This window comes from Nipponia nippon, unplaced genomic scaffold (assembly GCF_047370975.1).
Source record: "Nipponia nippon isolate SJK-2023a ecotype South Korea unplaced genomic scaffold, ASM4737097v1 scaffold_4, whole genome shotgun sequence".
NCBI lineage: Eukaryota > Metazoa > Chordata > Aves > Pelecaniformes > Threskiornithidae > Nipponia > Nipponia nippon.
The window spans coordinates 5,460,501-5,487,646 of record NW_028262358.1 but is presented as its reverse complement, the minus strand read 5'-3'; the positions used below and the strand labels follow the sequence as shown (position 1 = coordinate 5,487,646).

Sequence of the window (27,146 nt, the reverse complement as noted above, 5' to 3'; positions counted from 1 at the left end):
GCGGGCGGGTTGAACATGGCGGCGGGCCGCTGGGGCGGGCGGCTCTTCCTCTGCGCTGCGGCCGCCCTGCTCTTCGCGGCCGTGCTGGGTCCCGCCGCCGCCTCCTCTTCCTCCCGGGCGGGCAGCCCCGGCGAGCCGCGGAGCCGAGTGCAAGTGTTGGGCGGCTCCAACTGGAGCCTGGTGTTGCAGGGCCAGTGGATGTTGGAGTTGTGAGTAACGGCCGCTTTCCCGCTCGCCTCAGAGGCGTCGTGCCGGGGAATGGGGGGGGGGACGGACGGGGACGGCCTGAGGCGGGGGCTTCCCTGTTAGGGCGGCCGGCCTCCGCTCGGGGAGCGGGCACGGCCGGGAACGCCTGCTCCGGCGTGGGGAGGGAAGGGCCGGGCAGTGTCGGCCATCCCACCCCGCCCCTGCAATGGCTGGCCCGGGGAGGGGGGGGCACCTGACGCCCGCGATCCCCTCTTCCACCAAGCCTTGTCGGCCCGTGGCCTGCAGGCACACGCTCGCCTTATTGGAGCTGATCTGATAAAGCTCGCTTTCCTTCAGGTTCTGCTTTTGTGCCGGCCCAGCGGGCCTGAGTGCCCCAAGGTTAAACCGGGCACGTTTCAGTAAGCCGTGGTGTCACTGATGACATGTCAGCGGTGTTATTTAAGACAGCTGCCTGCTAGGGAATAGTGTCAGGGGCTGCACCTTCCACTGCTTACTCATTTGGGACTTTCGCTGGATTCTGTGCAAGCTAGGAAGGCTGAATTTGGTAGGTAATATTTAGCAGGAGTAGGCTTCCAAAGTGGAGTCACATAATACCCTGGTACACCGTCACTTCCAGCCGCCTCACTCTAGAGTTCTTGTTGTTCAAGGGAGATGCATCAGGTTTCATTAACTTTTCAGCTTTATCCTGGTGACAGCTAGAGAAGTTTGCTTGTTTCTCACTAGGGTTTTAAGTGCTTCTACCTAACTGTAGTGGTGTCATGGCTTTTTCACTTGTGATATGATACTGTTCTTGAAATGCACATGACATTTTGTGCGTGGAGGCTAGCTCACCTGCTCGTATTTAGAAGGGGGAAAAGGAACTTAAGGGTTTTTTTTAAGAGAGCAGTTAAAAAAAAAAAGTAGTTTAAATAGGCTGTCTGCTCACATGATAGCTGTGTGCTGTGCAGCTATGAAATAGGATTTTATTGTGGTATGTGCGCTACTCCTCTGTGGAAGTGCTTGAGTTTGAACAGTTTGAAACAGACTGGGTAGCCTGTGAAACAGACTAGGTTGCCCATCAATGTCTGAACTCGTGCTCCCTCATAAATACTTACCCAGCTGCTTTAAGTTTTGTTTTAGTATTGAATTTGAGTTATCTGCAGTCTTCTATTAGGGGGAAGGACTATCACTTCCACTAGGGCTTTACTGCTCAGGATCCTACTGGACACCTGGTGTTAATCAGTGAATAGATGGGAACAATCCTAAAATAGCTGCTTGAGAGACCCAGGGATGCCTACCGTTGTGATTAAGGATTTGGGTTTGATTTTGAGTCTCTTTGTTCCCCTTTTTGTTTATTGTGTTCTAAAAGGTGGGGAAAGAGATGATCTTGGAATGGGAGAAAATAAATTTATTTCTGAGATTGAAATTTTTCCAATTCTGACATGCTAGTCCTATGTGGAAGCTATTGTATGAAAGTTACCTATTCATACACAAGTTGGTGAATCTTATGGAGGGAAAAGGTTATTTGTGGTGACTCAAAGTTTTTATTTCTAAGAGCAAATATTTAAATAACTACTGGTGCATGCCCCCGAGGAAGAAAGAATAGAGGAACTGACTGAAATCAGAAGTGGTTGGGACAGTGAACAATTAAAATGCTTTGTGAGTCTTTAGTCCACTTGAAACATTGCACGCTGGTTTGGAGTGCCAGGTAGCTGACAATAGCAATGGTGGCACAGTTAGCTTTAGTGCTAGCTGAATATGGTTCCTGTTGCTACGTTGCTTGAATTAGACTTTATGTATAGTGTTTGATGTGTGAAAGATCTGTGGTTCTCCATGCTATTTTCTGTGCTACATTTCGAGTGCTTTCTGCTTTTCTCCTAAGTGAGAAGGAACCTTTGTCTTTCTTGAAGATACTAACTTGATGCTGCTGTTCTTGAATTAGTGAGAATTTGAGATTCCTAATTGTGTCTAAACAGGAGTTTGAGATCCAGTATTGATTTCTTAGGATTCTTGCAGCTGTTTTCATGCTGATGCATTTTGACTTCTACTGATTTTTGTCTGGTTTAGAGCTGGTGATCTGGGCAGGAGTCCTGCATGTCAGTTCATTGATTCCCTCCATGCTGTTTGGAAGGCCTGCAGTATTGTTCATCAAAACCTCATTTGCTCAAAGAACCTCCTGTTTGTTTATAAGACCTTTGTTTTCCAAGCAGTACTTATTTATTTTTTTAATGCAAATGTTGTTATAGGATCTCTGTGGAAAAAAAAATATTTATTTTGGTCACCTGCTCTAGATTACTGGCTTGAAGCTTTCTGCCCTGGTAGGAAAGGGTACTACTACTTCTGTTTAACGTCAGTTTTTCTATCTGTGAAAGTAATGTGGGTGAATTACTGTGTGCTACCAACTTTTTGTTGTTCTCAGGTGCGCAAATAGAGAAAATTAAGTCAGAAATTACTTGGGTGCTGGATTTGTAGTGGAAGTAGGATTTTTTTTCCTTCATCCCTCCTAGCTGAAGTGTGTGTATTTGGCCGACTTTTTGTAAATATTTGGTTATTTATAGCTGGCAAAATTGCAGGCAATGGAAGCACTGCTGCATTTCATTGATAAAAATATTCTGGATAACTTTGTGTCTCTGAAAGACATTACAACACTTTTTGCTTACTGTTACTATCGCAGCACACAGATCCTCGCTGAAGTGCTGCGAGTGTGATGCTGGAATGAACTGTTATAAAAGGTTTCCTTATTGACTTATTTCTAGTCTGTAGCTGCAAGATAATGATTTGTTAATACGAGGAATTTTTTTTGTCTTTATTTTTAATTTTGTGTCTATTAGGAATATAGAACACTAATTTCTGGTCTGTTTATTTAGAAGTGCATTTTGCATTTGTAAACATAGCTCGTTTGAAGCTTGATTGATCTTAATTTAACATCGTCGTCTTCTTGAAGTAGATTAAACCAAACACACACACACACACACCCCCCAATAATAAACTTGTTGTCTTTATGCCTCTGGTTACAAATGAAACTAGTTAATATGCTCCTGTTGCACCTGCAGCACTTTAGGAACTTGCCCATCGGGAAAATCTCTAATTTAGTTCCCACAGAATGTTAAATGTTTTGGTTCCCATTTGTTTCAGCACAGACTTAGTGCTATGTGTACCTAAAAAGAAAAAGTCTTAATTTTCTCTTTTAATTCTAGCCAGGTGAAAATCGGGAGAATAATGTTAAGTAATAGTCATGTTTTCAAGGCTAGCTTATCATACCTATAGCATAGGCCCGTACTTTATTTTCTCATTAAAATTTATTGTTAAACATTGTCCTGCTAGCTAGTAGGCCAGATTATCACAAGGGTTCAGTCCTCCCACTAGCACTTTTATCTGTAGTTTTAAGGGAGTGTGCTAAAAATCTAGCTGAATGTTTTGGTATTTACATGGTTTAATGCTTTTAAACAGTTGGCTTGAAACAGTTTGTATAAATAAACTCCTGAAGAATGCCATAAATTATTTAACAATGACAGGACCTTAGATTGAGAGTTCAATAAGATTGAGAATTTTCTGTCGTTTATGAGAGTATAGTCTCTTACTTCCTCTTGACTTGTTAGTATCCAGGCTTTTCTTTGTCATATTCTTGGGGGGAAAAAAAAAATCCCGAAAAGCAATGGTGGGGAAGAAATCAAGTTAACAAAACTGTGTTTTGGTTCTCAAGGTGCTGCAGCCCTCCTGACTGACTTCAGAGGAAGTGACCAAATTATCTATGGACTCTTATTAAATAATTGAACGTGTGGCTGATTACTGTGCCATGCATTGGCTGGACAGAAACTGATAAGATGTGAAACTGAAATACCCTTGGCAGCAGATGCTTTACTATTATAGAAGGGAACAAAACCATGTAGAATGATGGAACTTCATCTGTTGAAGCTCTAGAAGATTTCACCTAATTTTTCAGTGATTGATTGGCTTTCTAATTTAAAAAAAATGATTTCTCCATCTTTAAAAAAATGCTTGTGAATGGGAAGTTGCTGGGGGGTGTCTTTTAATTGCAGATGGTGTACTTATCCTTTTCTTGGTTTTGAAACTAGAGAGCTGAATAATTATGATATATCCTGCTTTGCTTCCCATCTTGTTCTTGGAAGTTTAAAATGCATTTCATTACTGAGCTGTAGAACAAGTGGAAAGTAGCACTTGAAATGTTATCTTAAAAAACACAATTTGTTTGGCTTCTAGTGCATCACACCACAACGGTATGCGGTTACTTTTCCCCTTTATTTAGGTATTATTGGAAAAGATATACATGTCAGGTTACTGAAGTAGATACAGCAGAATGGGAATTCATAAGGCTGAGCTTGCACCCTGAAAGAAATTCCCCAGAACAGTGCCTGGGTGTATTGTCACTTCAGTAGGCCTGTCTGTAATTTAAGGCATTTGAGTGAAGCTTGGCAGGAGAATCCAGGGAAGAAACCTCCTTTGTTTGCTCTTTGAGTTAGCTAGGGCTTCAGCAGTTTGTAAAAAAAACTTGTTTAACTGTTGTGGAGCAACCATTTTTGGGTTGGGAGGTCTTGTCTGCTTTGGAGGGGTTTTGGCACGCTGGAGGAAACTTCTTGTCAGCTTCCAGAGCCTGTACTATTGTGATACAGGTATTGGTAGATTACAGGGACTAACTGCTGTATCTTTGGCTACCACCTGCTCATTTGAAAAGTAGCTAAAACCATGTAGTTGGCTTTCTGAAGCTTATCTTTTGTTAAAATTACGACAATGCCTGTTCTGCCTCAAGACCTATCTGTATTTAGGAACAAGAACAAATCAAATGATAGTCTTAAGATAACACCCAAGGATATCAGTCACTGTCTTTTTTTTTTTTTGTATGTTTATGAGCTCTGTAGCAATAAGGCCAAACTACTTAAAAGAATAAAAGTAATAATTATTTCATTCTGATATTGTTTTTACCATTCTATTAGGTACTGTCTCAACATTTGCACCTCTAATTTTAATAGTACTCCCAATCTGAAATCCAGCAGCTAGCTTGGTTTACTGTAAGCAGTGCCTTTTATAAACAGTGTGTGTCTTGAATTGAGGAAAAAATGAGACTAAATGGGGAAACTTCCATCTTGCCTATTTTGCTGTTTTCTCTTTGGCAAATCCTCTCGTGCCTGTATCCCTAAGCTGTTTTTCCTTTATTCCTAGATTCTTGCAACTTCCTGAAGTTGCCATCAGAGCGAAGTGTAGGATGGTATTCGGGGTTACATCTCTTCAACACTGGTAGTTACCGAATAACCATCGTGAAAAAGCAGATAAAAGGAGTCAGTTACATTCATTTGAAAATGAGTGAATTGGTGAATTCCATAGCCAGGCAGTTACAGAAAGAGAGATTAGTGGCTTGGAGTTGGGAACTGTGTGTCAGTAAATCTTAGTAAAGTCATTCTGTGTTTACTGATCAACTCTGTAGTGATATGACTGAATGGCACATTTGCCCAAACCGGTTTTACCTTAAGGTTTGGGTTGGTTGTTGTTTTGTTTTTGTGTTGCAGCCCTCTGTGAAGTTGCTGATATTTGAAAGCCAAAGCTCGGTCTTTTATGCATTAGATCAGAGAGAGACACAGACTTTGCTTTCGACTTTTTAAGAGCTTAAAATTTTACTTCTGGATTGCTTTCTTTATGCCCTCTGAAAAAGCTTCAGGTATTGTAATTATTGGAGTAGGAACTGGAAAACACCTGGCTACTTTGAAATAATGATTTTAATCCACTTAAGTCAATTGTTCTTGCAGTGGACCTGACCAGTAGATAGATGTTAGTTGCCTTATTTATGGAGGGTAGAGAGTGCATGAGGATATTTCAAATGTAAAACTTTGTGCTGTATAAGAGGTCTGGTAATGCCACAAATGAGGTGTATGTTGAGAAATGCGCGATACCTGCTTGTGGTGAATAAGTTGGCAATGTGTAATTTATAGGTATGTGATGTTTTCAATTTGATTTTTAAATGGTGGAGATAAGTAAATTGCTTTTTAATGTGTAATAGGCTACTGAAAACTTTCTTTCCTTAACCAAGTGCTCAGGTCTTGATTTAAATTCCAGTGGACTTTGATTTTAAATTGGAAAGACCTGAGTGCTGTTTTCTTGGCACAGTTGTTAGGGTGTAGGGCACAATGCAAACAACAAGTTAATAGCTAAAGGTACCCCTGTGTGCAAAGGGAGAAGCAGAGGAGGAACAGCCCTAAATTAGGTGGTGTTGACGAGGAGCTAATTATTTTCTGGTCTGTCTGTGGAGTATGGCAGAAGAAATTTGGTTCCATCTGCTTTTGTGAGTGACCTGGTCATGCATCTTGTGACTTGATGAAAAGTAACGAAGACTGGTTTCACAGCACACACATGGATCTGCTTTCCTGCTCCTATGGATTTTTTCTGGGGAACGTAAGAATGGTAGTTGTACCATGACTCCTGTAGAAATACAAATCAGCCACACTTCTAAAGGCTTCATTAGAAGCCTACATTGAATTAAAGTACCTCCTTAAGCTTCAGCTCTTCAGGGTGCAAAAAGTTTTTTGAACCTTTTGATAAAGGTGACCTAAGTGTGACGTATTTTACTCTTCTATATCTTACCAAAAGAGAAAGTGTAAGGGCAAGTATTTTAAGACTGAAAGGGAGACACAATAAAGCTCTGGCAATAGAATGTTTTTGTTATTTCCAGGAGGCACTCCTGAATTCCTTAGTGCTTCAAATGCTGCATAACAAATGCAGACATTAAAGCTTCAGAAAAATGAGGATGTTGAAGTAAACACCAATGACAACTCTTGCAAAAATCTGGTTTCTATTGCAAGTTCTCTCTTGTATATGTGGGGACAGGGTGTTTCCTGCCTGGCAAAAATTGGACGTGTAATTTCAGGAATGTAAAGCAAATATTTTAGCTCTGATTGTGTTAACGTTCAGCTTGAGTGGCTGGGTCTTGTTGCATCATATGTGACTGCTGCCATCCCACATCTAATATTGGTAATAAAAATTAGGAAGCCAACAACTAAGGCTTTTTGTGAAGTTCATTGTTATGTTCTGTCACTACCAAACTGTGATATGGGTGGATTTTAATGCTGCTTTGAGCTAAAGAAAATACTTATATGAATATTAGCCATGTGTATTGAATATTCCACTTAATTTCATTAAGAAATGCTCATGAATGTCAAATGTAAACATAAATGTTGATAGGACCCAAATTTCTATTTCAAGATCAGATACTACCTTAAACAGCCTAAAGGGTGTATTAATCTTGAAAATCTCATGGTGTGAATTTGACACATGTACAGAAGCTGGATTTAGAAAACATTCCAACTTCTGTCTTTAATTTTAGAGCAACATCAGCAGCATTATCTGATGGATGTATGCGGTTTCTTACTTATCAGCCAAGCTACTGTAATAAAATAATACTGTTGGTAAAGTACAGTATCTGTCAAACTATTATTAAAAGCCCTTTATAGGCCAGCAGCACAATGGAAAACAGCACTGCATGTGAGACTTGTTTCCAGCATCTTTTTAAAAGATACTGAGGGGCTGTTTCTTGGCAGGATAAGATTTATGTACTTTTTTCAGATGCTCTTGTGCAGAGTGATGTTGATTCAAAAAAAAACCAAGGTATTGGCTTTCGTACTTAGAATCATAAATTTCTAGTACAGTTAAATACGGCGTGTATTTTTAAATTGTATGCTTTTAGCTTCCAAATGACAAGATTTCCTTTTTTAAATACTTAGGTTTCAAAACTACCATGAAGTGCTCAAAGTAAATTTGATTCTGCCTCTTCTGTGAGAAATTACCTGATTTAGGTTCAGTCTTATTTACATGAAACATCTGTGGGTGGCTGGGGAGATCTCTGTCCGCAGCCACTAAGAAAGCAAGCATTGCTGATCAGAATACAGCCAGGGAATAAGGAGTGCCACTCTTTAGGTCAGACTGTAGTACTGGCAGACAAACTGAAGGAGTAAGGGTGTTCCTTGTAGAGGTTCCCAGTTAGAGTGTAGTGGTTATGTGGGCTGTTAAGGACATCGGACTCTGCCCAGGAAGAAATTTGGTTCTGTTATTAATGATGAATGAGGAGCGTGGTAGCATATATGGAATACTGTGCGAAGTAGTGTGTCTCTAGACCCATTACTTTGCTATCAGAAACCTGCATATATACATTTCCACCTCCACCCCCCCCAATAAATAAGGTTAAACCACGTAAAGGTCTCTTTTCATTTGTAAAAGGATAAGTCTGTGTATGGGCAATTGCCGTGGCTCAGTTACGTGCTGTACCTAGCTGTTCCGTGTTACCTTAATTGCGTATATGACAGACCATTGCAAGCTGCACAAGTTTGACGCAGGCTTTGTCAACCAAGTTAGGGTAGAATACATACAAGTGGCAAATGGGGTTTTATCAGTATTTAAGCATTATCTGATATTATCCTTTCATATTAGCTGTTCTGTCTCTGTGGTGATATTATCAATAACAACTGCAAACTTGGTTTGATTATTGCAGTTGGTAGTATAGAAAACACAGCTCTTGAAACATGCTTTCTTATTTTGCTGAAATTAATCCTGGGGAAAAAAAACAAGACTTGAGAGAGACAATCAATATGAGCAGTAGGAATTTGATGTGCACTCTTTTTAAATCTCTAAAGAGTGCTATCAAAAAGGGCACGCTTTGATGTATTGAGTAATGGGCTAAGGCAAATGTAATTTCTAGAAGTTCTGAGGTGTGGGAAATCAATACAGAATGTTATGTTGAAGGATACCGCTTCAGAGCACAGCCTGGCTTCAATAATTCAGATAGCTGCCATGGAAATGGATTTATTTCATATGTAAATAGAGTAAATCACAAGTGGTGAGGTGTTTGGATATGAATTTCTTAAATCTGTGGAGATTTGTTTTTGTTTTAATAACATGAGGAGGAACATAGGGATTGATAAAAAAACTACTTGATTGTCTTATTCAGTAGACTTGATTAAGAAAAACTGTAGGGTTTTTTCGTTTGTGATTGATGTGTTTGTACTTTCTCTGTACGGTAAATCAATTTGAATGTCTATAAGTGTAAGACTATTAAAATATTTAACCTGTCTTCCCCCTTTAGCTATGCTCCTTGGTGTCCAGCTTGTCAACAGATTGAATTGACATGGGAGAGTTTTGCAAAGGAAAGCGAACATCTAGATATCACTGTGGGAAAGGTGGATGTCACTCAAGAACCAGGTATAGTATGAAATAGACCGTTTTAATAAAAGGAGTTATTCAATATAAGTACCGCTTAGTATCTGGGAGCGTGCTTTATTTTACTGGAGTACCTGGGATACCAGCCAAGTCAAAAAAGAGGTTTCTAAATCAAAATAATGTTATCCATATTTTGTTTCTCCATATAGTTCATATCTATGAGCCTAAGTCTATAAATTCAATTTGAAGGATTAAAGAATTGGGGGAGTGATCTGGCTTAATACTGTATTAAAAGGGCTTATTCTCTATTTTAATCTACTTCACTGAAGGCTGTTGCCTGTCTCGTTCCTCTCTCCTCCAAACTGTCTGTGGAAGAATCCAGTTCTGTAGGCTCCAGTTACCGAGCGTTTCAGGGTTCGGTAGCGTTACCGCAGCATTACCGCCTGCTTTAATAAGTTCTTAACTGCTTCCATGATGGTGCTGGTTTATTGACTTGTTTAATTGTAGTAGTGCTTTGAAGTACAGATGTTATAGTTGTTTTCTGTTGGTGATGCACATATGCAAATGTGTTTACAAAAAGGATTTCCTAACTATCCACAGAAGCATGCATATGATCCCATTTATCCCTTTAGTGACTCCCTTCAAAGTTTTGAATGTGTGTTTGTGTAAGCAGTACCAATATTGTTTAAACCTCTGCATCTCTTGGGAATGCTTCGTGCTTGTTTTGGCTTTGAGGGGATAAAAGATTTTATCAGCAGTATCAGAAGACTGACAGAGTTAAGCAGAGATGTTACTAGAATAAAAAGGCTAAGCTTTACTGATTTTTTTTTTTTTTGCCTCAGAAAGCGTGTGGAAAATGTGTCCGTTTTATTTGTTGAAAACATGCCGAGCAAGTTAGCTTTATCAAATTAAAAGCAGGGAAATTACTTAAACTCTGGTCTTAGATACAGCAATTTAAGTTGACAAGAAAATGCCAGCTGTTCTAGACCTTGTGTAGGTTAATGTTTTGTTAAAAGTTTGTTAAGTGTACAAAAGCTCTTATGCCAAAGAGCTGCCGATGTGGGGCTCTCCTTTAGTGCGTATACTAATCATTAACAGTTTATTAAACAGATGAGTTTGAATATTAAAATTGTTTTCATAGGTGTAAACTTAAAGCCAACTTCTTCACATCAAAAAAGTAATGGTTGCTCTGGAGTTAAGGCTGTAAATGGGGATCTATTGTAATCCTATCGTTTTCTCCCGGTTAGACAGGGATTCTTTTGCTCATGCAGTGCTCAAATAAAAGGATTTCAGTCTTGATTGTGGCATTTGGATACGACTGTAACTTAAATGTGCACTTTCAGAAGTGAGGCTTTAAGAAGAAAATACTTAAGATCTCAAAGGAATTATTCTTCCTGGTAAAAAAACTTGAACAGCAGTGTTGGGACCTGGAGGGGTCAGGTACTTGATACTTTCTTTTAGTCTAAATTTTTCTGACTGCTGAGTGATGCCGGGTTCTTAAGACCTTAGATGTGACTTTTAACCAGAAGTTCCTTAAATATTTGAATTTCTAATGTTGCTGAGAGTCTTGACCTCTGAGGATGTTTGACTTCTGCAAATCAAAGGACGGACCCAAAATGATGAATTTGTACCAAAGTACGTGTAATATCCCTACAATATCCAGTTCAGCACAAAGCATGAAAACTGTAGCCGCTTCTAAAACTAACGAATACTCAAACTGGTAAACAAAGATTTATTACATACGTGAGCTTTGGTGCTGATGTAATTTTGAAACTATATGAGCTCCTTTGGAAGCTTTCCAAAGTTATTGAGGTATTTTTACTATAGGCTTATGCTTCAGCCTTTTGGTTGGTGTGCTTAAGTGCTCTATCTCCTGTTCTTGCTTGCACAATGACACCTTAATTAGCTTTGCTTATGTAACCCTTTCATCAAATTGAAAGTAGTCAAAATGCGTTAAATTAGGGGAAAACCTCTAGCTGAGTGCAGAGCTGCGTAAAATTGCACTTCCAAAACCTGCAGGAGAAAGTAGCCATTCATGGTGCTTAATTACAGCAGACTCCCAAAGAATAAATCCACCAGAGCCTTAATGGATTTACAGCATATTTCAGTCACTTGATGTACTAGTCCTAAAATGCTTATTCTTTCCTCATCTTTTCTATTAAAACATTGAGTATTTCAAGAGCACGTAATGGAGATGCTTCTGGATCTCAAAGTTCTGTATATTTGTAGTGCCTTTCTTAAGCTCCCAATCACAACATTTACCTGTGATTTAAAACAAGACTTCTTGGATCTTCTTTGAGCAGCTGTTTGATGAAAGCAGCTGTATTTTTAGATGGCATCTATATTCTCCGTGTATTCGGGGTGGGGGGGTGTGTGTGCAAATACTGAAGGTTTTTTCCTATTCTTGATTAGCTGTTGCCTTCATAATGGATGTATGTCAGTTTTTGATTTGCAAACAAAGACAGATGCTAAACTGTATTTCGAGTTAAACTATTAGCCAGATTAAGTTTGTATTAAACACACACCAAAACAATTTACTGTCTGTTCTTAGCTCTTTGTAGCTGGCTTACATCTGGTTTTACTGTTCTAAGGAGGGGCCTTAGAAAGCAACAAACCTCCAGCTAAAGTTTTGGGGATGCTTAGATGCATTTTGATAGATGCATCTTTTTTATAGATGTCATTCTTCATTCTGAGACCGTTGGTATTTGCTCTAGGATAGACTACTGGTAAGAGAGATTTAAGCTAGCTATTTTGTTCTCCGTTTTCCTGACTAGCATTTGTAAGAACTTCGGAAAGTCTTTCAGTGTTCCCATGACTTTCTTTGCTCTTAAGCTTATTATGCTGTTTATGGCTCTCCACCTAGGTTTTTCTCATGCAGCTGTGCTTTCTGCTTGATTAATTCTACTGTTACACTTGCGGTTTTGTTTACTTGATATCTCCCTGTGCTAGCGTAGCTTTTAGCTGTTTTATAAAGTTTTCCACCACCCTGCCTCTCATAGCAATTAAGGCAGAAAGCTGAAAAATTGAAATGAATAAGACTTCGTTTTTGGAGCTTTAAAGATGCTTGCACTTGGTTTGATTTAAACATCTTCAAAACAAAAAAAAAAAACCAAACCAAACAACAAAAAACCCCACAACCCTTTTTTTCCTATTCCATAGGGGAAATTCACACTAGGAAAAACATTGCTATTGAAACTTTAAAAATACCTGGCTTAGTTCATTCTGGCTCATCTTTGTCTCTAAAGGCAGAAACTCTGTTGCTACAATACTTTTCTGCGACTAACTTCCTGGTGCCAAAAGATGTTTGCTTTATTGAAAGCTGAATAAGGACTTAGTTTCCCAAAAGATTTTCACAGAACTTTATAAAAGGAGAAGTTAACTGATTTGTACTCTTTACAGTGGTATGTTATATGACTGGCAATTGCTAGCTAGAGGAATGTAGCCCTTGCCAATGGAGTTAGACTGCATATCTAGGGGTTGATGATCTCTGAAGTCTGCTGTATTTTTTTTCCAAAATAGACTGCATTAGTAGCACATTTTAAATTTCTGCAGTCTTTAAGTTGGATGTGTTGAATAGTAAACAATATGACTGAGCACTAAGGCGAGTTCTTCCTCTTGCTTGCAGGTTTTTGTAATTGTCAGGAGGTGGCAAATGTCAAGTAGCCCTGACTTTTCCTCAGATTTGGAAGCAGAGGGGAGAGCGCGATGTCTTCACCTGACAACTTAGCTAGTTGAGTCATACAGACAACCTGCTTATGAGATGTTTGGGAGCTTTATGCTTCACAGCTGATTCTTTTGCAATTAAGCCATACACTGGGAGATCTTCAGTGGTGTACCTAAGGCAGCAGCGAAGCTGGAAGCACTTGCACCCATTACTCTGCAGCAGTACTGAGTGGAAGGCCAGAGAACTTCAAACAGCTTCTCCCCCACAAGCTGCTTTTTGATGATTTGGATAATTTCTCTGTCCTATGAGTTGCATTATGTTGTCACTGCCTAGGGTGATACTCAGATTACTACGTATTTGCCAGTCAGTGAAAAATGCACCTTCAGTGTGGGGATCAATTCCAGTCAGCCTCTTGAAGCCCTGCTTCAAACTTTGTCTGTCCTTTCTTCTGTCTTATGTCAGATGCTCAAAATGCTGACATGAGCCCACCCTTCTAGACGATGTTAAAAATTATTCTCGTGGCTTAAACTTGCAGTATTTTACAGAACAGAATCCTGAGACATCCCAAGCTTTATTATCAATCTGTTGGCATACCATTTGTATTTACTTGGAGAGGAATGATGTATGGGAAGGAAGGATAAGAACCTAGAAACATCCAAAACGTTGTCTTGCTACAGTCATATTGATGAGAGAGATTGAGCCTTCCTACAGGATGTAAGAACAGACTGGTTGTGCAGAGTACATCGATTATTTGGAAGAAGTGAACAAGCAAATACAAAGATTGATTTATTTAATGACTTGAAATACCTGAGATCTGAAATGTGTGGCTCCAAATCATTTAAAATCAGCTAGAGGATGAATGAAAATCAGGTGCCAGAGTTTGTAAGCCATTGTTGTCATTGCTGTCATCATTAGTGGCCCAACTTTCTAGATGAAACGAAGGTCATCTGGATGAGACTACGCACAGACACAAGCACACAGCATCCTGGAATACGGGTGCATTTGTGTGACTCTTCTTTCTCTTGGTTAGAGGGGCACGCTGCTGGTCTGGTCAAAAACTTCAGCTGCGTGCAAATTTTGATTAGTGAAATCCATGTAGAAAAATTACCTTGTAGTAAACATTCTTCAAGGTAAGCATTTGCCCCTAATTTGTCAACAGTATTTAGTATCTATTATTGTTTGTAGCATTTCTGAAAACAAACTGTAAACCTGTATTTACAAAACAGTGGTAAAAGCTATGCAGTTTGCTGCTTTCTAGTCTACAAATACAGCTCTGTAGGTATTTATAGATAAGTCAGAATGCTGAGAAATTTCAGTGTTACTTAACCATTTGATGTCGTTTTTTTTCTTCCCTTTCTAGGCTTGAGTGGTCGTTTCTTTGTCACAACACTTCCTACAATTTACCAGTAAGTGTGTCATACTAGAAACAGTTGTCTGTTTCAGTACATATTCTTCTTCCCTGTCCTGTTCGAGCAGTGGCATGGAAGATGTGATGAACAACTGGCTTATTTCACTTTTGTCAATCTCTAAAACATTTCTCAGGAGCTCAGTGCTCTTAATGAATGGAAAGTATGTATTTTTAACTTACAGTGGAAGGTTCTCTTATGAACGGTTTTGTACCTAGGTAGAAGTGAGGCTTTTTCAGTCTGGAAACAACATTTAATAGCATTTATAAAAATTGGTGCAAGTTTGGCTTCTAAAAACCTGACTTAGAAGTAGTACTGGCTCCTAGAAACCTGACCGTATGTGAGCAGACACACTTGACCTTATACAAGTGTCATTAAAATTTCTCATTTGAATAGTTGAGTGCGTAGGTCATATGTAAAACAGTACAGAAATTTTCCACTGTTTGTTTTACTGCTTCTCTTACTGCTAGAATTCTTCATCTGTTGACTCAGTACCGATATGTAGCTGTTGACTCCTAGTTGTCACTTGTTTTAAACTGTAACTCTGAAATGCAGGTAAGAATGAAGGAATGCTGACTTTTGATTTCAGTTCAGGTTATTGTTTAGAGCTTTGATTGTATTGATAAGTCCTCACCTGAGGCTTTTCTTTAGTTTAAATGACTTTACTAAGTTCCCCTGTTACCAATACTGTTAAAAACAGATCAGGAAAGATGTTTGCTGTATCTCCTCTCTAATAAAAAGATGTCATCCTTGAAATATTGAACCCTTTATGAAGTCATGGCATTGTGAGTCATGCATATATATACACACATACATGGACACTTTCGATTTTGAATTGTGTCCAAAAAATGATTTGGTTGTTAACCTCATGTGCTTTGTATTTGCTGTAGTGCGAGTGAATTTTTATTTAAGAAAAATAGCATTTTTAATAAATGTGAAAAGCTCATACTGTTTAAAAACTGAGACCTTCCATCATGGATTACATGATGCTTAAGCATTCAACTTTCTGAGCAAATCAAATCTATAATGTACATGGGTTTTTTGGGTTTTGTTTTTTACCATAGATACAGTTTAAGGGATATCTGTATTAATGCGTATTTTTGGGTTTTAGTGCAAACGATGGAGTGTTTCGCAGATACCGAGGCTCACGAACATTGGAAGATCTTCAAGGTTATGTTTTAGAGAGAAAATGGGAAGCTGTGGAGCCTGTTGCAGGGTGGAAGTCTCCATCTTCTATAATGTAACGCTTTGTTTTTATTAACAACAAACATGCTTTATAGCTCATTATTCATGAAGGGTGCTACGTTGACAGCTTAGAGACAAAAGGCCTTTATTTCCTAGACGTGTAGGCTTTGCAGAAGCAATCTGTATTGACAGCCTGCTTTCCGGTTCGCACCTTTAAAAGCAGTTTATTTTCTGCACTCGCTTTTGTTCATACCTACTAAGGTTTGTTTATATCACCTTTGAAAATATACAAAGGAAAAAGTACAGCCACTGAGCATTATGTAAGTGTCAGTTGCAATATCCGCTGAGTACTGGAATCCAGTGCGTGTTTATGTAGATTTTTACTTCATGACTTCTGGCTGCTTGAGGCAAGCAGCCTTTGGCTTTAAGAATTTATTGTTTATTTGTTTACAAGGAAGTCTCGTGTCCTCCCTTGGAATAGGAAGCTGTGTAGTGCTTATACAGTATATCAGAATTCGTTTTCAGAGCGTTGGATTTGCTTTGAAATAGCATAGAATGCTTGCATGACGTAAAAGGTGAACCTGAGATGCGAATGCCCTGCATTTCGTTCTGGCTAAAGCTATTATGTGTGAATTCATGTCAAAGATTCAGTGGGTGTCCTTATTTTTCATCTGAGGACGAGGAAGAGCTATAGGATATTTAGTAATGGGGAGAGGAGCTACAGGGCTGCATGCTGCCGTCAGTTGGGGAGAAGGTGGTTACGGCTGCACAGGGTTAAGCTGTGGAATCGGTATTTCTTGATTATGCTCAAATGTCATCTTTCAAGTCACTGTTTCAATGCTTTGCATCGAGCTGGCTTAAATGAACATAGTACAGAGAAAATATCTTTATCTGCAGTAACCCCCTTCTGACGATTACCAGGGGCTGAATGGCATTGAAAGGCCATAGGTAAAATCTTTTTCTGGTTTCTGGACAGTTTGCTGTGTATCTCAACTCCTATCTGTGTTAGAACCTGTCCCTTCCTTTTCTTTGTTTTCTAGGATGCATGGCATGGCAGGACTATTTCACCTCTCTGGATGGATCAGGGTAAGTAACTATGTGATAGCATTTTCCATACCTCCTCTTCATGCTTAGAATAATACTCTGTTTAGAAGTCAAAACCTAACTGAATATTTTTATTATCCTTTTATGAGAGTTAAATTTTCCTTACATTTACTGTACATCGGATGTATAGTATCTTTGCACTATAAATTTTGTGATACTAACAGACTATGCCAAAAGTGGCAGTTTGATTGTAAAGATTATCATCAATACTGAAAAGTACTTACTGTTCTTATTATCTTGGTATAGTTAAAATGTTCTGTCAAAGCGTGCTAACACGATAAAGTAGGTTTTTGAGAGCTGCTGCAAAAATGGTTGTAAACATCAGCAATACATTTACTGTCTACCGGGTTCTCTCCTTTAATACTACTCCTAAAGATTATATCCAGGTTCATTTTTAAAGTTTTATATTATGCTCTTCTGCAGTTCATTTGCATCTAGCGTATTGTACAGGAGAAGAGAGGGTAACGGTCTTATTCTTCAGTAAGAATTTCTACATTTGGATTTCAAACTGTCCATGCCATTGGCATAGGAACACAACAAATTTGGACAGTAATTATCAGAAGTAAAGGAGAAATGGTTAGTGTACACTGAAGTATGCTTTGAGCTTAAACATATTTTGAGACGCTTTCATTTGGGAGCTATCGAAGTTTTGCCTGTAGCATGCAGATGCTGAGAATTTTCAGACCTTTCCAGTTTTGGTCAGGAAACATACTCTTTCTTAAAATCTTCAAGTGTAGTAAAGATTGAGAGACTGTATTTGATTGTAGCAAAAGGTCTTAATATTGTAACATGTGCTACAAAAAATAAATGTAGCAGTTTGAACAGAGTTCGTATCACTTCCAGTAAGCATCTAACCCAGAATCAAACAAAACTTTCAGTTATTAGGTTTCCTGTGCAAGCTATCTTTGATTCTTTCTTTCACTGGATAGTATTAACTGTTTACAGCCTTCTGGCATTTCTCTTCCATGGTTGCTGGGTAATGATATTGTCTCTGTCCAGTTTCCTTCCTGAAAGATTAAATGCTCTGGGACAAAACCTTCTCTAATTTGCTTTCCGCTTTGATGAATATTTCAGCTATACATTTCTTCACTCTTCTTGATGTGCTGTCCTTGCATGTGCTTTAATAAATGTTGGAAGCTGTTCTGACATTAAAAAAAAAAGACGCTGGAATTTCAATATTTAAACTTTTGTAAGTGTTGATTGTGGTTTGTTTTCTAATGGATATACTCTTGGAAGACATCTAATGTCATAGTTTACTTCCTACCAGACTATCTCTGTGATGCTTGGTTCAGTCAATTGAATTGGTAGGTTTGAATAACAGACTCCAGTTTCAGAGAAATCTTAATATTGTATTTGGATTATTCTCTTTAAATTTATAAGTGAAATCACTTATTCAGTATCTGCTTAGAATGGGTGGCTCCTTTTAAGAACTAAAGAGCTTGAGTAAGAACTAAATGGATCAATTTTAGTTATTGAATGAATTCCCAAATTTAAGTATGTATTTGGATCTTGTGCAACTTTAAGTGTCTACCACTCTGCTTCGCAGATGTAATTATGGGGATAAAGCTCTGTATGAGGTTACTTTTTTTTTTGCTTGGTGATGCGCTTGTGAAGCGGGTATAAAAGGGCTCTTGCTTTTAACCTGACTTGGTTGCTTTTTTCATTCTGAAATGTTTAAGTTCTAAGTTACCTTTTTTAAATACTCAGCTTCGTAGACTTCTGTCGGTGCTGTGATTGTCGTTATCTGGGACGCTTACTGTACAGTCTCCTTCCTACGACAGAGGCCATAAGAAGAGATGTACGGGTTCATGCCGTGGGTTCATCTAGGCCAATAGTCTGTCTCCAACAGTTGCCACCTTCTTACAGAATAGAAGGATTGAGAATGTTGTGATACTTTCCTGTATGCTCTGAGCCTTCCTCGTACATTTATCCGCAGCAAGATTACGCGTGGCATCTCTAATGCCGAGTACCTTAGGAAGAAGGAATTGGGCATCCTTTGCTTAAAAAGTCTTCTAATGTGAACAACTTGGTAAAGACAAACAAGATTTAATGGTATCAAAGGAATTATAGTATGACTTTTAAAGATAACTAGGGCTTGAGAGGGAAGACTTCGGTATAAATACTGTTAAATGAAAGGTCTTGATTAGGTATCAATTTATGTAATGGTGACAGCAGTATAAATCATAAGTGGTGTTAAGTATGAAGTTATTAAGTATCTTCCTCTCGTTTCCAGCAAATTCATAGCTACCTCACGGGCACTCTTGGAATTCATGTTTGGATTTCTTACGCAATCTTCATCTTAGCTACCTTATTGATTGGCCTGTTCCTGGGTTTGGTAAGAAAGCATACTACTTTCTTTTTCTCAATTACCTAGAACTTTTGCTTTGCATTAACTTGGGGAAAAAAGGAATAAACTTTGCTGATAAGAGATACTGAAGTACCGTATTTTAATGATGTATCTCTTCTCCCTGGTATCCAGTGATGCGGGGGAATGGTTCAGAGCTGCGCCAGGGGAGGTTTAGACTGGACACGAGGAAGCGTTTCTTTACCGAGAGGGTGGTCAAACACTGGAACAGGCTTCCTAGAGAGGTGGTTGATGCCCCAAGCCTGTCAGTGTTGAAGAGGCATTTGGACCATACCCTTAATAACATGCTTTAACTTGGTCAGCCCTGAATAGGTCAGGCAGTCGGACTAGATGTCCAGCTAGGTCCCTTCCAACTGAAATAGTCTATTCTATCCTCTTCTATTAAAATTCTTAAGTATTCAGTACTGCAGGTCCACTCTTTAGTGTTGTTACCTACTTCTGGTAAAGGTTAAGACTGGTTCACTCGAAGTTAACCTTTTTATGAAATTCATGCTTCGATTTAGACTTTAGTTCAACCACTAAACAAGTGATTTTAATGTTGGCCTTTTGTATCTAAGACTTTTGTACTTAAGGCTTGAATGTGTGTGGTCAGAATTGTGTAAAGACTCCAACTTTCTAAAAATGCAGGCTTTGTGGAGAGATTTTTATTAGCTGGGGTGGGATTGTATTTGTGGGAGTTAGCAATGTAAGTATGCTGCTGCAGTGTTACTCAAAATGAAAGGATGAAAATATTTTTTGAAAGGCTTTGAAGATTTGGAGGTTTAATTGATTTACTCTATTCAGGGCATAGCTTTGTGGTTACAGCTTGGTTTTAATAAAATCTGACTTCGCTTCTTTCTCCCCCATGATCTTTTGGTTTGAATTCTCATTAGTAATTGAAAAATCTGACCTCTCTTGTTACTAACCAGAACTGGTGCATTCATATATCAATCTCCAAAACATCAGGAAGGTTATTCAAACAAACCTGTCAGCTATATCGGCAAATGTTAAGGACCGTATCCTCAGCCCTGTGTTGTTTCATCAGTGGAAACAGTTCAAAGTTGCTTTACCTGTGGAGCTGGGATTATTTCTTCTCGGAATATTTGAATGATGCTTCTCTATGACCTCTCCAATATCAATATTGTGTGAGAAACTGAACTGGAAAAGGAGATATAGATGGGAATAGAAGTTCTTTCAGACTAGTCGCTTGGTCCACAAGCGTGTTCTGCAACTGTAAAAACAGTTTAAAACAGTTACGCTGATAACTGCTTTAACTAGCTGCTAAATCGCTACTCCATGTAGGAAGTGTAAAGGTTGTTTCTGGCACTTGGATATCTGCCCTTCAGCCCAAATATTAGTGTTAGTGACATAAAGAAAAATGGCACGAGTACGTTTCTCAGTAGTACAGGGAAGTGATTTCAAAGCAGTGTGTGTGTGTTTAGGCAAAACCACATTTTTATACATACTATGTGTACAGAATTGGTATATATGAGCAAATGTCTGTCTTTATACAATTTGAACAGCTGCATTTTTCTAGATGGTAGATTTTCATCACCAAATGACTGCAAATCAAGTTAGCATAACTAGGAGCAAATGAATATGATGACTTAAAAAAAACTTTCCTCCTTCTTCCTTCACTAAAAAAAAAAAAAAACAAAACCCAAACTGAAAAAACTGAAAAAATGTAAAGTTAATCTCTCAGCTTTTTCTAAAAAGCTTTTCAATGATTGAAATGTATTTCTTTAACGTGGTATCATCTGTCTCTTCTCTTCCCTTTGCATTATCCTTAGCACATGACAATGAGACAAATATCTTCCTTGCATTTTGATTGTATGTGTTCTACACACACCCCCCACCCCCCCAAACCTAAAAGACAAAACCAAGCACAAAAAGTGAAAGTACACATCGTGTATTGGGGAATCAGGGGTAGGAATTGAATAACATTCCAAAATACAGAAAATCTTGACCAGGAAGGTTTCATAAGTTTTAAATAAAAATTCCTCAACTGTGTTCTGGGCCTCTCTTGTTAAGATGCAAGCCGTTTCAATACTGAATAAATTTAGGGAAGTAGGAGGCAGAAAATTTGGAGTAGAAAGCAGAGAATGTTGGTTGGTATACACTAAGAGCACACTGCTTTTCAGTGTTTTTATTTAGCTCCTTAGGACAGCTCTTATCTCTGAGCAAGATCATATAATTTCCTCAAATTTTGTTGTATGTCTACCTAAAAAGGATGAGTAGGAAAATACTTAATAGCGCAGGGGCTGGTGGGATGGTTTGCTAATAAATGCCATTTTTTTTTTTTTTTTTTTTCCCTTTATACAGATACTGGTTTTGATTTCAGACTGCCTTTGCCCATCCAAGTCAAGATACAGAGCTGAAACATCTGGTAAGGACTCTAAACTGGGTGAGATACTGTAGGTTTAAATGTACACTTGTAGGAGGGAGAACTTAGATGTGAACCAATGGCAAGAAGTTCTTAGATGTCAGGAAGTTAGATGTGAACCAATAATCCAGGCATTCATTTTAGTCACCCTGACAAGGATTGATGTGTTGGGCTCTAAAATAGTGATGTCAAAGCATCTACTTGGAGGATAGCAAAGCAGACAAAAAACCCAAGAGCAGCAATTTATTCTAGCTTCCACAGCTGTGAAGAGGTGAAATGCACTCAAAATGAGGAAGTCTGGAAGAAAGATACTGGGGTTTGTGTATTTTATGCAAGTGCGCATTCACTAGACCTGTTGCTGAAATATAGAAAGGAATTTGCTTTGGCAGGACGCTTCCACATCCTACTACGCACTCCGCGTATTGCATTAGGAGATGCAATGTTCTGAACCCGTAAAATTCTCTACGTAATTTGTGGTTGGAGAAAGGAGGAGATAGAGGGAATCAAATGAATCTAGAGACTGCAGGTGTGGGGATGGGGGGAGGTGTTGCACCTCCTTGAAGTAAAAGAAGGAAACGTAGATCTTGCTGATCCTTAGAGGGCTTCTGAGCAGTATTCTGCTCCCTATGAGTACGGGAGGCAAAAACTTGCACATGAAATAGTCTCTCGTCAGCACCAGATGTGTGTTAAACTCCAAAACACCTTTTGGTATGTTTGTGCTATTAAGTGGAGGCAAAACTTAACTGTAATTAAAAATTTATTTTATAATTGTGTACATTTGTGTGTACTGGTTTGCTGTTGAAGATGAAGATGATCTGTAACACTTGCCAATAAGAATTTAGCCAAATCTAGAATTCGGAAGTGTGCAAAATCGTAGCTGTTCATCACTATCAAAAGAAAAACGCCCCTCTGCATACTTGTGCAGTACGCTCTCCAGTTGGCTGGGTGGTTGAAGAGCAGCTGTTACCTGACAGAGCTTACCAGTATCTTAGCACTTCCCCACCAATTTGTTTGATAACGATACCTCTTCAGGGAGCCAAGTAAAGCTGATCTGTCTTTAGTTTGTCGCTTGGTGGAACAGAATGAAAGCTATCTATGCCCGATATGCGAGAAAAACAAATGAAAACGGAGGAGAAATACTACTGAAGATTTATTTGAAATAATTGAAAAATAAGGAAAATACAGCCCCGTACAAGTTTTCAATAATAACGTTAGTGAATATTTCAGAATACATACATGGTGATGTAACTTTAAAAGACGTTGTTCTGAGATTCAGTCTAACTTCAGTACTTGAAACTCTTCTTTTGTTTAGAAGAAGCAATTACAAAGGATAATGTGGAGAATGCGGCATTAGAAGAACCGGAGGAGGCTGCAGAGCTTTCCGCAGATGATGCGGAAGAGACTGCAGATGTAAAAGATCTCTCAGATGGAGAAGATGCAGCGAATTCAAGTGCTGATGACTCAGAGGAGGATTTAGCACTTGAAAAAGAATCAGGGGAAGAAGAAATGGAAGACTTAAGTGAACAACCCTTAGCTGATTCAGAGACTGAAAGCTCAGTAAGAAAGCGTAAAAGTCAGGTGGCTGATAATGGACTATAGTTGTTTCGGTGGTGTATTTTGTACCCTTGGACCAAAGAAGTGTCAGACCCTGTGTCTGAAGCTGAAGCTTACACTTGATTTGTCGTTTGTGTTTACGCAAAACCTCTGCTCTGTCAGCAGGCTTCTTTTTTTAAGCTAATACTTGCTCGGTGGGTTTGTTTTATAAGCACATATGCTGTGTATTGTATAACTTTAGCCATGACAATCAAAATACGTGTATCTTATCTGTTTGAAGTCTTCTAAGAGAAAAAGGGGGGTAACAGGGTCTCAGTTCACCAGCTGTACAATGGTCATCTCTGTTTGTGTTCCTTTGTAAGTATTGACCTACGCAAGATCAGGACTTTTAACCCTTCACAGTAGCTTGGCAGGACTGTGACTTTGCTTTCTGAATGTTTATTGTTTCCAAATGCCACAGAAGCACCAGATAAGTGATACAGTAGTGAAAGAAGGCACCTTACTAGTCTTCTCTTAAAAATGTTGTGGATGATGGGCTTATTTTTATCACTTTCAACTGAAGCACCTTTCTGTTTCGTTTTCATTAATGTTTGTTTTGAAAGTTTGTCATACAGTACACCCCCAGATCTTTCAGTTTGTGGTCATTCGCAGGCATGCTGCACAGCTCAAGCTTGTCAGCTGCGTTTTTTGACCCAAGGAGTTTGAGTAATTGAAAACCTCAGGCCGAGAAAGAGTGGCAGCTCAATGTTTAAAATATGTTTGAACTCTTAAAAGGTTTAAAGGAAATTATTTTGGTCGGGGGGCTTTTTGCCAAAACATGACTTCCCCCCCGCAAGAGATTGTAGCAAGAAGTATTCACTTCTGTGTATTTCTTGCCAGTACAAGCTTGTCGCGTGCAGTGCAGTGCAGTTCTGCCATTTCCAACTCGGAATACGGTTGGCAGAACTCACGCTGCTTTAGTAATAGTAACTGAAGAGGCATTTAAGGTTTTACCTTTGATGGCTTTTCTACTTTTTTGTCACTGGAATCGGCACGTTAGAAAAAGAGGGGGGCACGGGTGGGTAGCGGGGAGAAGCTTTTGGTTTTGCTACTTATATCAAGATATAACGTGCGTCTGTTGAACTGTGTAAAGTGAAAATGGCTTGCCAGGTAGATGGCATTAGGTGTGGTTAGCAGACTTAAGTCATTAAAGATATCAGTATTTCCCTCCTTGAATTGGTTAATATATAAGGCTTTTTCTTGGTAAGGAATACCTACAGTGAGATTCTGTATGTTCCTATTCTGTTGTTGTGTGATCATGTGCATAAGATGTGTCTTAATCTTGATATTTTTTTTTTATATATATATTGCATAAATCTTGCTAACATGCATGAATTTCATCTTGTTCTTCAAGAATAAAGAGTAATCAGAGATGAAATCATCTTGTTAGAAGAGACAAGTTGCAAGTGCAAAATGCTGGTTTCCTTTGAGACTGAGATTCATACGGTCAATTTGTGTTGAAAGTTGTTGTTGTTGGTTTTTTTTTAAATGCTCATAAAGAGCATATTTACTAAGAAAGCTTAACTTTTCCTGCCTGTGTCCTGTTGCACATTGTGTCTTGGAACTATATGGTAGAAGGTTTGCATTTGTCTGTTACAGTTGTGCAAAGAACAAAATTACACTGCATATAGTGAATATGAATTTTCTTAAGGAACGTTTTCAGTCTGGAGCTTGAATTTCATATAGTGGACACAGGTAAATATGCTTTCACATATGTGAAAACATACAGTTGAAAATATATATCCATTGCACTATAATGAGAACAAGCTGTCCTCTGTTATTTGGGCGTTGTCCCATGTAACTGAGCAATTGTAGAAGCTTACAGACAGCAGAACTCAGTAGCAGTTGAGGTATGTACCAGCTTTTTTTAAACAAACAAACGAAAAACAAAAACAAAAAAAAAACCAAACAAAAAAAAAAACCCAAACCAAAATGCCCCAAACTCAAGCCAAGCTTTTATTTGCAAAAACGAAGAAAACTTTGTGGCCACTGTAGTCTGGAGGGAAGAACTGTGCACCTAAAAGCACGGAGTACAGATTTGTTGTTTCCATGGTGTATTTGCTGTTTTCATTATCTGTGCATCAGGAGCTCCTAAAAGTCTAAAATGAAAACAAAACTTTAACCGTATTTCATGAGACAAGCAGGAGTCGGTGTGTATATTCAGTTACGTGAACTTGCACAAGATAATAATAGGCATATCCCCTCAGTCATGGGCCCAAAACTACCAGACGCTAAACATATGTGGGACTGTATCCAGCACAGGTTGAGGGAAATCAGGTCTTCGATTGCGTACCAAAGAGGGTATTTTATACGGTACAGGGTCTTGTGATACTCGGCACATAGCAGGGAGCATGTCAATGTTGAATTTTAATGCAATTTCCCTTCACTTTTGTAATAACGTGGAGCCAGTCATCTAAAATCATCGTTAGCTGTTTAAAGAAGTTTTAACTTTAAAAGATACAGAACATCCTTATACCTCACAGTGGCTTTCTGTATGCTGTTGGGAATATGAAGTATTAAAAAGTCAGGTGTACCTCTTCTCAGTGCTCAAGATGAGGTATTTGGGTTTTTTGAATGTTTAGACAAATAAGGTGTTCTCACAAGAGCTGGATTTCATTATGGTGTCTTTGAATTAAAAAAAAACCAAAACCACAAACCACAGGTGACACTGTGTCCTACAAGGCGCATGGTTTATGAGATGCTGTGAGAAAGATCAGAAGCTCCTGTGTAGGGTGATTCTCTGAAGTCTCTGCTTACATTTCCTCTGTTTTTGCATGTCACTTAAGTTTGGATTATTTAAAATGAAGATATTAAGTATTCTCCATCATAATAGACCTAACTGCAAGACCACTCTCTGATGAGCAAGGATTAGGTAAGCAGGCAGCAAGTGACAGCAGTTCATCTCTTCATAGATCTGTCCTGTGAATCTGGAAACAAGCAATTTTAGGCTTCTAAGGCTTCTCGAACATAATATGTATGTCATTGCTCCTGTGTTTTCATGAATAAAGTAGGGAATATTAATGCTAACTTGGGTTTGACTGTATTTGACATGTACTGGAGTATCTGATTACAAAGATCGCTAAATTGTCATCAAGACTTGAGAAAAACAGGTGCTATGCAACCATTGATATCTCCAACTTAGTTGAACATTTGTAGGCAAAATACTGTAGCATGATACCGGAGATAATCAAGTTTGACTAATGTTTATCCAGCAAACACTGTAAAGGCTAAATTGGTGTTTAACAGAAAGACCACTAGCTATGCAGTAAGAGTGTGATGTTACCTTCCAGAATTAGGGTTTTTTCCACTAAAACACATTTTAATTGAATCATGCAAGTTTAGTACTAATTAGACTATTACAATAGTATTAAACTTGGTCTGCTTCCAAAAAAAAAGTCATTACCAACCTCTTGTGCAATCTGAGTGTTCTGCTATCTCTGTCCTCTGGTATGATTAATTTTTAAAAATGGAACTTGTTCTTGCAACCTCAGTATAGACAAAATGTCCTTGGAGAAGCTGCCGCTAACGCTGTTCAAAATGTTTTGATTAAGGATAGGGCTGTAAGGCTTGTAAACTAGAGCTGTATGTCAAAAATGACTTAAAATTCTTGAGAGCCAATTTAAATTTCAAATGGGATGCGTGCCACTCTGAAAACCAGTCCCTGATGGATCTGAACGTGAATGCTAAAAGCAAGTCATTCAAAAAACCCAGTGGGTTACTTTTTAAAGAGGCTACAAATACATACAGCCTTTCAAAACTCCCGTCCTCGAGATTTGTGTGAAACTTGTATCCGCGTCTTGGAATGCTGTGTATGTGCTGCACCCGTGCTGGGCAGCACTTGTACGTGGGCTTTCGTCATGGAAATGTTATATAGGATTGTCTTTTATGTGAAAGTGTTGCAAATTTATACTATGGGTATTTTTACTGAAATTCCATATAAATTTTGTATTTATGATCTTCTTGTAGTTAGTTTTCATTTTCTCAGTGTGCAGATGGCTCATCTGTGTGCTTAACAAACGATTATTTTTTTTAATACTGATCTTCCAATTAATAGTAGAGATTGTGACTTGTGAAGATTCCTTAAAGTCTTTAAAACAAACCTGTACACTAATGAATTGCTTCCCT

The 27,146-nt window shown here is 38.7% G+C and overlaps 1 protein-coding gene across 1 annotated transcript; it reads left to right on the top strand.

The window, feature by feature from the left end:
* On the top strand, nucleotides 1-26,976 carry TMX4 (thioredoxin related transmembrane protein 4). The gene is made up of 8 exons (XM_087776539.1): nucleotides 1-209; nucleotides 9,269-9,384; nucleotides 14,367-14,412; nucleotides 15,524-15,652; nucleotides 16,638-16,683; nucleotides 18,935-19,036; nucleotides 21,368-21,431; nucleotides 22,741-26,976. Exons 1-8 carry the CDS (start codon nucleotides 16-18, stop codon nucleotides 23,025-23,027), a joined length of 984 nt encoding a protein of 327 aa, XP_087632665.1. The 5' UTR covers nucleotides 1-15; the 3' UTR covers nucleotides 23,028-26,976.
* Nucleotides 26,977-27,146: the final 170 nt, after the last annotated feature.